General features: G+C 33.7%; 1 protein-coding gene across 7 annotated transcripts in view; it reads left to right on the top strand.

Moving 5' to 3' along the window:
- Nucleotides 1–10,741, top strand: part of LOC149487455 (uncharacterized) — a 147,126-nt gene extending 136,385 nt beyond the window's left edge. For 4 of the 7 annotated variants that reach the window (XM_089696087.1, XM_089696085.1, XM_089696088.1 and 1 more), the window contains 10 exons: nucleotides 1,529–1,651; nucleotides 1,972–2,008; nucleotides 2,548–2,681; nucleotides 5,385–5,534; nucleotides 6,649–6,903; nucleotides 7,248–7,415; nucleotides 8,149–8,302; nucleotides 9,145–9,338; nucleotides 9,848–9,988; nucleotides 10,326–10,741. In XM_089696087.1, coding sequence (XP_089552213.1) covers nucleotides 1,529–1,651; nucleotides 1,972–2,008; nucleotides 2,548–2,681; nucleotides 5,385–5,534; nucleotides 6,649–6,903; nucleotides 7,248–7,415; nucleotides 8,149–8,302; nucleotides 9,145–9,338; nucleotides 9,848–9,988; nucleotides 10,326–10,397 — 1,428 coding nt within the window. In that variant the 3' untranslated portion in view covers nucleotides 10,398–10,741. Of the gene's footprint in view, nucleotides 1–1,528; nucleotides 1,652–1,971; nucleotides 2,009–2,547; nucleotides 2,682–3,788; nucleotides 3,918–5,384; nucleotides 5,535–6,648; nucleotides 6,904–7,247; nucleotides 7,416–8,148; nucleotides 8,303–9,144; nucleotides 9,339–9,847; nucleotides 9,989–10,325 lie in introns of all 7 variants that reach the window. The other 3 variants (XM_089696091.1, XM_089696086.1, XM_089696090.1) reach the window with 3 other exon arrangements.
- Nucleotides 10,742–16,175: the final 5,434 nt, after the last annotated feature.

The raw sequence follows: 16,175 nt of genomic DNA, 5'->3' as shown, positions 1-16,175 counted from the left end.
AAAATGTATTTTAAACACTTAACTGTTGTTATATAGCCAGTAAATAAATAAAAATACACGCTTAGAATGCAAACATTTATCGACAATGGTTTAAAACGACTTATAATTTATCAGAATAGAATCGAAAATTAACATAACGTATACCTAATGATAATAGCAATTTAATTCAACGATCAAAGGTTATAAGGTTTAATATTGTATACAATATGTAAATGATACAATCAATATTTACCACTATTTATGAAAAATAAGTGAAAATATCATCTAATATTTTAGTTATCTTAATACTTAACTGATATCCCAAATATTTCGCTTATATAAATTAACTAGCGGCCCGCCCCGGCTTCGCCCGTGGTACATATGAAAAATAGATGTTGGCCGATTCTCAGACTTACCCGATATGCACAGAAAATTTCATGAGAATCGGTCCACCCGTTTCGGAGGAGTATGCAGACTAACATTGTGACACGAGAATTTTATATATAAGATTTTAAACTCTTTATATTCGAGCAACATGCACTACTAACGGAAATCTTAAAGACCAATTAACTAGGTATAGTTGAGCCGTATCATGGAACGTAATTTGATACTAATTGACGTTGTACTCAATTGTAGTCATTCTCTTCATGGTTATGAATTTCTCTGTTCCCAGAAAACTCATGGGTATTCTGAATATGGCTTTTCGAGTCATTATAATAACTATAAAATATATCCACATTATAGATAAATAATAGGTATCTAAAGTTATATATGCTTCTATATGTTTTCACAATGTTTTCGCACAAAAAGTAGGTACTGGACCGATATCAAAAATACGTTTTCCATTAGTCACAAAATATGTTATAATATTTTTTTTCCATCCAGGATGAGCGGCTTGTTAAGAATATTATTCTAAATTTGCTTGGAAGAATTATTTATGTGCATATTAAAACCATAACAATGTTTTTCTTAAAAAAAACTGAATACGTATGAATTGCGAACAACAAGTTAATTTTACACACCATAGCTCTAATCACTGAGTCACCAATGTACTTCGTGTATAATTGAAGATAAACCAATTGCCACTGGGTTGTAATAAATACTCTTGGACATCTTTTTAAAGACACAAATAAGGAATGACTTACAATTAATGAAATTTTCAACACGTATATCTAATTGTTATATTTTGTTCTTCACTCATTTTAAACTGTACAAGTCTTCAATATAATTTAGATAAGCTAAATATTGTTACAAGAATCCAAAGCATTAAATCTAACAATACAACGTTTTTTCGCAGAAATCGTAATAGTGTGTCAAAAAGTATGTACCCAGAAAGTTAAATCGCTTATTAGCGCACATTATATCGATCGGTGGCATATAGGCCAAAATGTTAAATTACAATTTAACACATATTGTACATTTTTACGAATATAATATTATGTCGGTACGTTATATTAATTATTGTATATCTTATACTTTTTCCCTACCAGGGTTGTCCCAAACAACAATTTGTTAAAACATACCATTTAATTTCTATTTCTATTTCAAGGGCTGGCGCAAACCAAAATCGCGAACAGTGATGCCCTCTGTGGGCTCGACGGGAACTAACAGGGAGTCGCACGCGCATGAAAACAATGATCCCAGGGACGAAGACACGCTTCATAATGGGAAGGTAATCCTAATTTCTATTATTTAAAATAATACTCATATTTTAAAGATTCCATTATGTATATTGAATAGTGCATTAACGTAAAAACATAAATTTGTAATGTAAATGATCCTAATGTATTCCCTAGTAAATAATTAATGAGAAAGTGTAGTGATCTTTTTGAATTTGAACAGATTTTATGAATTGTAGCGCACAGAAAGATTTGCATGTAGGTATATCGTGACTATTTATTAAAATATTCCAATTTAAGAAAATTCACAGAACAAAAAATCTTATCAAGATCATCGAAATAATCTACATATGATTTTTAAATTATTTCGCAGGATAAAGATGCAAAAAAGAAGAGTAAAAATAAAGAAGGTGAGCCGTTATTTCCTTAATTTTTATTAACAATTGAAATAAGTAGTATGTATATAAAAAATAAAAATAAAATTTCGAAAATTACACTAACATTTGATCTAATTTACACGCATCTGTGGATATATTTATAACGGTGAGTATTTACTATAAATACTAAAACTGTTCAAAATTACTGTACCGATTAATTTTAAATGATTAGTAAGTTATTTCTTACCTACCTTACCTTTGTACGTAGAATTATAGAATACACTTTAATACATAATAAACGTCCATCTTATTGGTAATCAACTTAAATCCGATCATTTTTACTCACGGGTCAACAGTTTACCTAAAACCAGTATTTCCAGAATATCATTATTAAATTAAATAAAAATCCATCTTACATGTTTTAACCTGTATGTTATTAAAAAGCATGTGGATCAATACAAGACCCTTTTATTGTTATGATTTTCTTTTTTCTTTGTGTTTATTATTTTTTTCCCCTATGTATGTGTGTGTTAAATAAAGAATTTAAATAAATAAATAAACCCTTTTTCCAGACATCGCTTCAGTCCTCATAGAGGGTGTATTATTCCGAGCCCGGTATCTCGGTTCCACACAACTCGCCTGCGAGGGACAACCAACCAAAGCCACTAGAATGCTGCAGGCTGAAGAAGCTGTGTCTAGGATTAAGGTTAGTGGGATAAAAGAGGTAATAAAAACACCAACACAATATATATTATGTAAATCAGTTTAAAAAAAAACGGGATTTGACCATCCAGTGTCTGGCTTAACTTTATACTAACATTCCGATATAAAAAGGTATCGTGTAGAGAGCATTGACGTACTTGAAACAACTACTCACAATACCTATTAAATGATCGTCAAAAAGCCCGGAGCGTTTTCTCATTTATTCATTCAAATTTACAACTTATTCCGTTGCAATAATGTTCAAAGTCTATTGTATCGCGCGTGAGAAAACTCTGCCTAAATAGATTAACAGACGCCAAGGCAGAGTTTTGCTTCGGACTACTAGTGACTATTTGTTTATTGTACGTCAATGGTAGAGAATAACGATTAAGGAAACTATGATAATAGGATCATAGGATCCTTGTTGTTTATAATGAGGAATTGAAAAATGTTATGTATGTTTTCAAAAATATTATTTTACTTGACAATACTACGTTTGCTATTTAATATATACCTAGTAGGTTACTCATAAGTATGAATAGTAAAGAATTAAATGTAATGTATTTTAATAAAAATGCATTATTTTAAAGCTTTATTCATGAAAATGTATTGATTATAGTCATTACTATTCAAACTTAAATAATATTATAGAGCGTTTACAACACTGTTATGAAAATACAATTTTATATAGTATCGATATATACAAAAATACAGTAACTGATGTTACTCCCGTAACAATTGGCATTCTCATAGGTACACGTACGCCCGTGTGAATCGGTAATATTGTATTACCTTATTTTTTCGTAGTTAAGAGCATGAAATTCGTATACTTATTTAGTATTATTTATTTTACATTTCCTTCAGCATTTTGAGAAGATTTAGAACAAAGAAAACACTGACTTTATAATGTACATTGTGTATGACGTGAAAATAAAATATTTAGTATCTTTTTACTATCTATACGCAATTTTATGCTCATTAGAATTAGTGTTGAGAATGCTAGTGGGATATCCTCTATCCAAATACCCCGAATTATTCTAGAAGGTACCGCTAAATCACGTGTGGCCAGCCCACTGCCAAACTATTTTCGCTCTTATTGACTTGGCACTAGAGTATTTTTTCAGTGTTCCTCACCCCTCGACCTGACCCAAGAAGATGTCGGATCCCGTATTGGCCGGCTAGCCTCCTCTGGATATCTTTACTGTCGCTTATTCGCTTAGCTCGCTTTGCATCCCGTAAGGTATGGTATGGCTTGACCGTCGCATCGAAGCTGTTTGACCTAAAACCGTAGACTTGCTCGTACAATCGTGATTGCATGGAATGTTTTACCGGGTTAACCTTAAAGATTGGGAAGATCATGAATGTTTGTCCCCGTCACCCATTTCATAGCACAGCGTAGCTTGTTCTAGTCCGATTCACACCGGCTTAGGTGGCCTATCTAACACGGGAGACGCACTAACATCGGTCTAGCTTCCGCCGCACGATATAATACCCTACTCTCAATACTGTTAAGGTTTATTTTCCGAGGTCCGCTTTCATAACGACGACGGCTTCTCACATATCATTGTCTGTGTGTGTTCGCGTTGTTTTGCTTGCTTATGCGCAAAATTTTTTGTATGAACCAATTGGCTTTTTGACATTATTTGCAAAGTATCCAGAATGTTACTACATCGAAATATTTTTTTGGTTGGTCGGGAAACGGCTCGAAATGCATTATTTAAAAAATAAATGAGCCATGTTCTCGTATTTACAATTAAGAATGCTTTCTCTTCATCGCGCATTCTGCAAATATATCAACCATTCAAAACCCAACTTCAAGCAAAACGACGCAACCGGAAGGGTGTTGTCCAGAAACGATTCAGATATACAAGCAATCTATGCCAAACTGGTTGTTATAATTCCAGTACAATGCACCAAAATGCAAACAGTTTTAGATTAGGTACTTACATACATTTGATATTTTCGTACAAACTCAGCTGATAAATGCAAACCTGAGGCAAAATGCAGTTTACAAAATAATTACATTGCTGGCCAAGCTTTAGTTTTCACGCGCAATTTCAAAAAGAGCAATTTGAGCTTTTTTCATTGCTCTCCAATTTCATTCCGTAAAAGCGTTTGCTTTTGGTTGTATAACCAAAGCAGTGGTCATCTAAAAAAAACAATCTACACTAAAATCCAGTTTTGGATTACATTGCTTCTCAAGCTTCTCACCCGCAACTATCACGCAAACAAATATAAACACTCTAAACGTAGTAAAAATGGCTAAATATGAAATGGGGTTAAAACCGGCTTGAATTACATGTGTGGCTAAAATCTAGTTATCACTCAAAACTATTTTAAAACCAAACAGACAAAATCAGCCATTGGCGTACATTACTCGTTGTAGCCAAGTTTGGCAAAACCAGTTAAGCTCACAAACAAACAGCTAAACAGTCAGCTTTGACATACAATGCTCGTTCTAGCCAAGCGTGGCAAAACAGCCCGTTCTGGCATACATTGCTCTATCTACTAGCCAAGTTTGGCATACAAAACGGCCATTTTGGCATACATTGCTCAGTAGAGCCAAGCGTGGCAAAACAGCCCGTTTTGGTACACATTGCTCTATCTACTAGCCAAGTTTGGCATACAAAACGGCCATTTTGGCGTCTGGTCGTACTGGACAAGCACGGCAAGGTATGTGAGGGGGTTAGCCGGCGTGTGCCCGCAGTGCGAGGGCCCGTACAGCGGCGTGTACGCGGCGCCCGCGGCGGTGTTCCGCCTCGCCTTCCTGGGCTCGGTCGAGGTGGACGAGGACTCGAGGCGCCGCAAACGACGCCCCAAAAAGAACATGGTGGAAGAGGCGGTCACTAAGATCAAGGTTGTTTGGTTCTGTGGTTACATGGTTTTAGTCCGTTTTAGGGCCGGCGCAGAGCATTTTTAATTGTTTAACTATTAACAACATTGTCCATATTAAAAAAAAGACGGGTTGCACTCCGGGAGTGCCGGCAGAAGTGAAAACTTGATTATTAACGTTGAGCATGTTTGATATTTTGGAATGGTATCCGTCTTACGCTTTTTCGATCAGGTCACGTGTCCTGACGCGAGTTTAAGATTTTATACCCATTACAGAAAAAGTGCTCAACGCCGCTAAAGAAGTTGTCACTTCAATAATATTCAAACGCGCAGCGCGCTACCTTTCGTATGTGATGCTTCAATGCTTCTCGGGAATAAATTGTTATTATTTGATTTGAATTGTATTTTGATGAAGACAATGTCGATAATAGTTTGACAATGTAAAATTTCAATATCTTCGCCATATCTGCGCTGGCCCTTAGTTTACGGTTTCGTAGGTTAGGTGGGATAGTTTGGTTTGATTTCGATAGGTTATTAGGTCCATAGGATCATTACATAATACGTTTTTTCGGTCATTGCTTTTAGAAAATAAATTCTTATTCTATTATAGTTTTATTCGTATGATAAAAAACACAAGCTGAATAATTAATATCTACTAATATAGTGGATGCAAGGATGAGGTTTCTTAGTAATTTATTTTTAAAGATGAAGTGGCAGGTTTGACTTTTTAAAGTTACCGATGCTTTTTATTACTTAGGCTTAATTAGGGCTTTTATTGTAGTTAGTCAGATCAGTGGTGAAAAAAATTATTAATACGTGAAAATTGTCGGGGTTCTATAAATTTAAGTACCTAATTAAATAGGACCATGATTAGTTTTATCAATACCAATACAATAGCATACCAGCAAAACACTGCTTGAAAGCCTCATAGTAATATTTATTTTATTAGATTTAATTTTTAAAAATATTATTGTGTATTTTTTTATAACTCTATAAACTCTTATTAACATTTTATTTCTTACACTTGCTTTCCATGGATAAATAGGCTTTGGTAAGTTTTAAATTTTAGTCGACAAGTTTTATAACAAATCTTACCTTGAATATTTCATTAAAATAACCACAAAAAATATCATATTCAGGCCCCCGAGGGTGAAAACCAGCCAAGCACAGAGGTGGATCTATTCATATCAACGGAAAAAATAATGGTCCTGAATACTGAACTAAAGGAAATCATGATGGACCACGCTCTACGGACAATCTCATACATCGCGGATATTGGAGACTTGGTAGTTCTGATGGCCAGGAGACGCTTCGTGCCGCATGAAAGTGATTCTGATCAGCCGAAATTGAACCGTACGCCAAAGATGATATGCCACGTTTTTGAGAGTGAGGAGGTAAGATAGTAGACGGATATATGACATTTTTTATTTAAAAATATTTATTGGTGTTATGAAATGTGTTTTAGTTAAGTTTCAAAACAATATACGTAGAATTGTTTGTCCCTTTATTGTTGGAAAGTTTGGATAATGTTAATGTTTTTTTTTTAATTTCTAAATAGCATTAATAATAAGAATTATGTACCTTTAAATTACTAATTACTACATTAAGCATCTAAATAATCGACGCTTATTATAATTATCATTATGCAAACTACAAATGTCATTTCAAAATCAGGTGCATCGTGTTAGATTACTTTTTAGCAAATAAACAAGCTACTATGGGAAAAAATGCGTTTCAGGCTCAATTTATCGCCCAGTCTATTGGTCAAGCATTCCAAGTGGCATATATGGAGTTCCTTAAAGCCAATGGGATCGAAGACCACAGCTTTGTCAAGGAAATGGATTATCAGGAAGTGCTCAACAGCCAGGAGATATTTGGAGATGAGTTGCAAATGTTCGCTAAGAAGGTATGTACAATTATTCTTTTGGTCATCAAAAGTGGGATATGGCGTTCAGTTTAGTACCATTTTTATTTAGATTCATACATTTAGAAGACTATCACGATATATTCCTCGAATAGAAAAAAAATTGTAGAGTAACTAATTTTTTTTTTTCATATTATTGGATTTTAATAACTTACCATTCAAAGTATAATATAAATTTCATAAAGAGTAAATCAAATTCTTCCAAATACAATTTTCATAACAGCACAAAGGCAAGAAATCACCGAGCGTTCACTACACGTGTACAAAATAGCTCCGTCCGTTCTTAGCCTAACCCCAATAGCCCGGTTTACACGCATACTCTTTACTGCGTGATTGAGTGCGAGGGATTGAACGCGGGAAAGAGCGTGCGTGTAAACCGGGCTAATAGTCTCATCCAAAGAACATATAAAAGAGGTTAGAATGGCAATAATTCGCCGTTCCTTTATGAACCGGTGTCGCCTGTGGGTGTCGCCAAGTCCGCGCAAGTCCGCTTACGCACATATTTGCAATTTCAAATCTAGCCAATCATAGCGCCGCGCGATCACGCGATTTAAAATGGAACGAATCATACGCATGATGATGATGTGAGCAGTGCTCATATCCTTGGCGCGTCTGCCCCGCCTACGATGCCTTTCTAACCTCTTTTATATGTTCTGTGGTCTCATCTGCACCACCATACATAGCAGCTCGCTCAAACATGAATGTTTATGATCAGGAGTTACAGAAAGAGGTGGTGGTGCCGAAGAGCAAGGGGGAGATCCTGGGGGTGGTGGTGGTGGAGTCGGGCTGGGGGTCCATGCTGCCCACCGTCGTGATCGCCAACCTGGCGCCCGCGGGGGCTGCGGCCAGGTGCGGGCAGCTTAATATTGGTGAGTTTTGGGGAATAATAATAATATGGCTTTTATGCCCGTAGTTCCCCCGCTATGTCCCACTGGTCTAAGGGTAATATTTTTCCCCGTGGACCCACTGCTATAGAATGACATGACAATTAAATGCACTTTTTACCCGTGGTCCCCTGCTGCCATGTTTTGACTATTATAGAGACCGAACTATTATATCATTATCTGCATTTCCCGTCCCTCCGCTATGACCCACCAGTGGGTCATAGCGGAGGGACTACGGGTAATACGCCGCTATTTTACCTTACTAATTATATTAATCTTTGTTTAGTCAAAATGCTTCAGCACGAAAGAAAACGACGCAAAATTTAAATATAAAAATGAAAAATAGCGTGTGTGCTGAGCACATGTGTCAGAAGTAAAACTTCTTTGGCAAGATTCAAAGATATCAAAATTGTCGCCTTACTCGATGATGTGACGGTATTGTATTCTAGCGGATAAGCCTGATATCATGGATAGCAGGATTATGTTTATAGATACCAATTTGTAAATATTATTGTTCTTATCTTTCGCGCTTATAATGTTGTATTAAAACATTTTATGGTTATGGATTACTTTCTGGGATTTTATCAGATTTACTTCACATGTAATAATATATTGTCGATTTATAGAGTACTTAATATGTACTAATATATAGTCATATTGAATTCATAATCAATTCAAAAACTATTCCACCAAAAGAAAAAAAATATTTCTGATGCTCTATTACATGTCCAATCCCCATCAATCCCCACCAAATAAAATTTCGCCAAAAGTTCAAACGTTATGTTAAAAAATAAATATGTTATCATCCATACATAAACTTTCAACAGGAGACCAAATAATAGCCATCAATGGGGTCAGTCTGGTCGGTCTCCCGCTATCCACTTGCCAGACATACATCAAAAACTCCAAGAACCAGACCGTTGTAAAATTGACCGTGGTTCCTTGTGCTCCCGTTGTGGAGGTGAAGATCAAACGACCAGACACTAAATATCAGCTCGGTTTTAGTGTTCAGAATGGTGTGGTGAGTGAATTTGTAGTATAATGTTTCAAATTGTTTTGTGTGTTTGTTAAAACTTAGCTTATTTGTTAATGAATTTATAAAATAGAAGCGCACGGCTAGTTGAATAAGTATCTAACGTGGCTTCCAGGCTCATTCTCTAAGTCAGATTGTTGTTTACAGGATTTTCAACATCAACAGTAAAAATAAATCACCACATTACCTATCTCTACAATCTATGTTCTCTTATATCTCATTACTATCTAATATATCTCTATGTTCTTCACAATATATTAGACTTACAGACACTTTTTTATTATTTAACACTTCTTACTAATCTTCCTTTGAAGGCCATAACACTGTAATTTGATGACATACTTTTACTTTTTACACTTTTATCTAAATTTTGTAACCCAAAAATCCTGACTTATACCAATTTTAATTTCTCAATATGTGTTTTAATTTATGTACAATTGTGTATAATTTATCAAAATTATCAACTTTAGTGTGCAATTTTTAAAATAAATTCACAGATATGCAGTCTCCTCCGCGGCGGTATCGCTGAGCGTGGTGGAGTTCGCGTCGGACACCGCATCATAGAAATCAACTCGCAAAGTGTGGTTGCCGTACCTCATGAGAGGATTGTTAACTTGCTCGCTACTTCTGTAGGGGAGGTATGGGCAAAAATGCTAAAGTATTAAATAATATTTAAAAAATACAAATAATGTAACTGGATTTCTGTAATTCTAATTGAAAGTAGTAGAGAAAACTTTAAAGATGGTGTAGTTTGTGCGAGTGGTAGTGCGTGGACACCGAATAATTCAGATGTATGAGTATAGTAGGATATAGCCGAAAACAAATGTAGTGTGGAAAAAATAACAAAAAAAGTGGGTAGCTATAAAAAAAATGGAAAAAATACTGGAATTAAGAAAAAGTTGGGTACATTGTATAGTGAACAGTTTAAAATACTGAATTTTTATAATATTTTTAATAATCCATTCCTACTTCCAGATCCTAATGAAGACGATGCCCACATCAATGTTCCGACTGCTCACCGGCCAAGAGAACCCCGTGTTCATATAACGCGAAGTGCCTCACTACACAATACACACCTTTATTACATTTGGAATTAAATCGCTATTTCTATACTCGAATCACGGAAACATAGTACATTTAATGCTAATTGGTCCTTCGAGGACGCTTAAAAATTAAACACTGGTGAAGCATTTGTAATTTTATATGACACCCGAATCTCGCTTTCGTAATAAACACCTAATAAAAATGTGTGCGTGTACTAGTGTACACACGTAAGAAGTGAAACTTCTTTATGACCTTATTTTCAAAAAATAATTTACTATATGCAACTCGATGATATTATATATATACAAACGCAACTTTACAGAAATACGTCGAATCACGCGTGGTAGGGATAAGAAAAAGATGACGCGTAACGGAAAAATTTCACGCGAATGAAAAAATGTTACACTCAATTTTTTTCCAACCCCGATAAAGAAGTTTCACTTCAATAAAACATCATGTATTTGATAAAGCGTGAAATGCTGTAACGGACTCGACAATATTTACTTAAAAAATGTTGTGTGGTTTTATGAAACCACGGTAAAAGTGAAACTTTCCGAACACTGCTTTATACCTACTCGGCAGCCGACCGTCACGCGACATGCGCTACACAGACCAAAAAGTTTGAGACGATGTAATAAAAGTTTCACTTTAAAAATCACACATTTTGGTGAATTTCCAGCAAGCGATTTAGTGTCCTAAAGCTGTGCTATAATACTCAAAACAAAGGCTATACAATGTGATGTCTTACTTCGGATCGCTTATGCTTAAGTGGTTAAGACTAGATCTAAGGTGTATATTTAGTCGGTTATTATTTGCTATCAATATTGTAATAAATTTTTTCACAATGGTTAATTTTGATCTAAAACTTGCCTGTTTTTTACTTGCCCAAAATTGAATTACTTGTTTATAAAATAATTTCTTTTGGTAAATTTTTTTAGTCATTCAGATGAAGTGGAAATTCTGCACTATATTATGTCTTTATTGGTAGCAAATATAACTATAAAAATTATCATAACAAATGTATACATACATATTATTCCATTTACTAATTTATTATTATACGTATAAAATGTGAAAAACTCATATCTGCTTAGATATTATTAATATAAGTGTCATAGTTATGCTATATTACGTTTTCCCTCTAATCAAATTTGATGCCATTTTTGCCGCGAATTTTTATGTTTTTTAAATTTTTATTTAAAATTATTGGTTGTGTAACAATATTTTGTTGTTTTATATTTAGTTAAGTAAACGATTGCCATATTAATATTAGTTATTTAAAATTTTGATCATTCCATTACTATTTTCTCTTTTAAAGTCCCTCACCGTGCACCATAGTTCAAATAAGTTCAGATTTTAAATGTATAGCTGAAGTAGGACGGACGGGTCTTGATACTCGCTGGTAAAGTATCAAAGTTATCCGCGACTATACCGAGACCATGAATCTCAAGTGATCATTGATAAATAAAGAATTGATTAGCGGATAGTATTAATAATACATTATTTCGTGTAGCGTTTCAAAAGATATGTCATATTTTGTAAATTTTATAGTGTGGCTATAGCATTACTATATAATCTATGTGTTTCATAGCTAAGCTTAGCGCGACAAGGTTTATTTATGTATAAAATTATTATTGAAATGATATTTTCAAAAGTGTATGATGTAATTCGTGAAGTAACCCTGATATAATGCTTTCTTGTATTCTCAATATTCTGATGCTTGGATACAATTTTATTTTTCATTCTAAAAACACCGATTAGTCAAACATTGTGTCTCTGTTACGACCAATAACTTAGTTTTATTTTTTTTAATTTTAGAAAACTTTGTTTCTGTTGAATACCTACCACTTGATATAATTTAAATTGAACACTTCTATTCCCACCTAAAATCCCGCTAAGTATATTTATAGACAATACAGTCTGACATGTAATTTTGTATTGCTAGCTGTTGTGAATAAGATTTATTTACATTGAAATAAACAGATAATAAATAGCATTTTATTGTAAAAGCTGGTATATTGTAGGTACACTATAACATGTGAAAAACTATTGTTGTTCTCATTTCTAAGAGTATTATTCTAGTCTGCATTAAAGTTAAGAATAAATTGAACAAACTGAGGTTGTATTTTATTTTTACCCGCCATTGTGTTAATGTTAATATGAAATGTTTTTAATTTCTATTATTAAATTTTTACAATACAGAACATTTCAAATGAAATGATATAAAACTGAGATATAATAGTTTTAATTCTTCAAAACGGTAAGCTAGTATTGCGTATTATGATGGATAAATGAAATGAACTTATCCTACTAATCCTACTTCCTACTAACTAATATTATAAATGCGAAAGTTTGTGAGGATGTGTGTGTGTTTGTTACTCTTTCACGCAAATACTACTGAACCGATTACAATGAAATTAAGCACACATAATATAGAGGGTAACTTGGATTAAAACATAGGATAGCCGCATAGTTCCCGTTCCCGTGGGTATCCCGGAAATCCCACGGGAACGGGAACTATGCGGCTTTGAAAACGCGGGCGGAAAGCTAGTTCTCACATAAATACTTTAAAGTATATGGCAATAAGTGATACATATTTTATCTAACTAGGTAGCTATTAATATAACTTATCCCGGCGCGGCGAATGATGATCCCTATGACAGTTCGTCTTAGTGATTGCTCGTATGATGGGTCGTGTCGATACTTTACTATTTTATAGGCAAAGGCGTGGTTTGCATTCAGCCACGTCGGTAAACATGTTTTTATAAATATTATAAAATGAATTTTTAACTAAAATTTTTAACGTCTTTTATGTTGTTGTTGTATTAATTTAAGTTTTTTGCATAGATTAAGTAGGTTAAAGTAAAACGAAAGTTTTCCAAAACATAAAAATTCGCCTTATCATTTTCACGTAATTTTTAACCCGTTTAACACAGTGTATATTATTTTATCGTGAAAATGGAAGCCCCCATTTAATTTGTCTAAAAAACTTATATTATCATAGGTAAGTAAATTAACGCGAACGGTAATTAATTATGCTGCGAACTTCTGTTCCATTCAATAGTGAATGAACTGAAGCTTAAGCATGGAAAAAATGTGATCTCGTTTCCATTATCGAAATTTGTTTATCGATACTTTCCGCACTAGTCGATAAATGCCAACGATGTAAATTTTGTAGGACGTAAACGTAAAGTCAGAGTGATATAATTTCTCGTAAATGTTAAGAATTGTTATAATTCCAACAGAATATCATTGTTATGGCATAAAGCTACGTAAAAAATAATAAATGCCATTTTTAGACGCTTCCAATACGTTTCTAATTTAATGGTGACGCCATTACAAGTTTGTCTCTTGAGAATAATTGTCAGTGTCATAGGGATCATCATTCGCCGCGCCTGGTATAAACCCATGGGTGGTTATACACTTTTTATCAATGTTCGATGTTCTGTTCGGTGTATTGCTCTCACCAAATGTGCATTTACCTGTAACATTTTGTTGTACTAGAAAATATAATGAAGAAGCATTCGCTATTTCTTATTAAGATGTTACCGAAATACGCTCATTAATTGACTTATTGTACATACGCTCTTAAATCAGGTGGCTAACAAAAAGTTGAACATCAAGTTCGAATGGCGGTTCGTAACAAGTTCATAACTTTGTAAATTTTACAATCAGCGATTGCTTGAGGATCTTTTACAAGTAATTGCTCTAGGATGTAGTGTATCAGCACCCTTATAAAAAAAAATGAGTCAAACCTCAAGACTGATTATTCTAGCTGTTTTAGATACAAAAAATATATGAACCACTGTTGGTAGGCATTTCTCCTCACTGTTTCTTTTTTACAAATAATTAAATGCAAACTAGTTAAAATTTAGTCTGTAAAATGCTTGTGTAGTGTTCTGTGTTACCAGGTGAAGCTATCTAGGTAGTATTTAGGTTTTATTCAATGCCTGTGTCATATTTCTTCAGATTTGAATACATTGGTTAGTTCATACATAGATACATGACTTCCAAATTTCTGTTTACATCAATCAATCATCAATCAATTACCAATTTTAACAATAATTTACCTTAATTACTTACCAATTTTAAATAATAAATCAAGTTACGAATTTGCTGTTACGCTTTTCTAAATCTTAGGGCCTTATCATACTAGCGGTTTGGTACCTAGCGGCTGCGAGGCGGGGGGGGGGGGGGTAGCTGCGTACCGAGGACGTCGCGGAGGCGTTGCAAATAGGTACTTTACGTTTTCGTTGCGTGTTTGTAACTAGCAAATTATCGACGTTCAATACACTACAAACAAACACCGACTATGAAACGTAGCGTCATCTCTGTAACTCGGCGTCGGCCGTCGACCTCTATTTTTGCATGCAGTGATGGCCATAATGATAGAAAATCTATGCCATATGATTAGGTACTATATTATGAAACAAATTGCTATGTAAAAATATTAACATTCTATTTAAAGCAATACTAGAAATTAGTACCTACCTATAGATCGAAGATATATAATCTTTTATCTTATCAAATTGAAAAAAAATAAAGTTGGCAACACAGTTGATCTCACAGCAACATTATGTGTATGTATGCTAATATATAACATTGTTCTTCTCTAATGTCACATAATTATGTGGCTTACTCTGGTTAATAAAATGTAAAATTGAGTACAAATGTCTATAACTACTTCAATTAAAATGAATTATTTATGCTAGTCTTGGTAGTAAATAATTAACTCAGCAAAGTCTGGCAACTGGAATTGGAAGAAGTCATAGACAAAAATCTTGTTTAAATCTTGTATTAAATTATTGTTTCTGCATTCACATTTCCTTCTCTCAGTAGTTAGTATGTACCTACATTCATCCAATTAGTGTTAAGTTTATTTAACTAAATAAAGACATGAGTTAATTGATTAAAGATAATCCCTTTACTATTCATTACCAGTCATATTTGTTATTATAACCATATTCCATTCCTATTATAAAACCAAAGCACAAATCACTGCGATAATGAAGCCTTTGAAATGATAAAATTGGATAAACCTAACGTGATTTCTCTAAGGCATAGAGCATGTTATTGTTTATGCATGTAATTCACATAGGGATATTAAAATAACCGTTTCACACATTCACAAATCAGCATCATATTATTGTGATCCAATTTATAGGTAGTTTGAATAAATCTGTAGGTTAGCTGGGCATTTCCATGTCTACAGACTGAAAACAAACAGTATTACAGTATTTCTTGCATTTAATTTGATATTTATGTTATCCAGTTACACTAATATTATGTTCAGAGTTCTTGAAGGCAAAAATGTCAAGAAAAATTACATGGTTCGGTTATTCCGGGAACACAAATCTATTTTCTAGTTTCTAGCTGTCAAAATTGCACACAAATATTTTGTAGTACAATTAAACATTATGCAAAATTCGTATTGGTTTACCATACTGATGTAGCATATGTGAATAAAGTTCAATTATTATGGAATAGTCCAATATTAAATTTCAAATAAAAATTATAATTTCAATATTACTGTAAATTCACATCAAATTGACTTGTCTGCTGTAAACAATCAAGTCAATTTCTAACATAATAATAATAGACTTTTTATCAATTACATTACATTTTTCCTACATTGTTGTTTTGTATAGAATAACCCAGTTTGTCAGGATAAAAATAACCAAATGACACATCTGCAGCGCTGAATAAAATACAAATCTTCATCTAACCTTCACCTATGACTATTGCCACTATAAATAAAAGATAACATAAATAAAATAAGGA

Source organism: Colias philodice, chromosome 6, assembly GCF_061535455.1.
Source record: "Colias philodice isolate Cphi_HAF_F1 chromosome 6, ilColPhil1 Martin Lab GWU primary, whole genome shotgun sequence".
In the NCBI taxonomy this organism is placed as follows: Eukaryota; Metazoa; Arthropoda; class Insecta; order Lepidoptera; family Pieridae; genus Colias; species Colias philodice.
The sequence above is the reverse complement of the archived record's forward strand: the minus strand, read 5'-3'. Positions and strand labels throughout refer to the sequence as shown.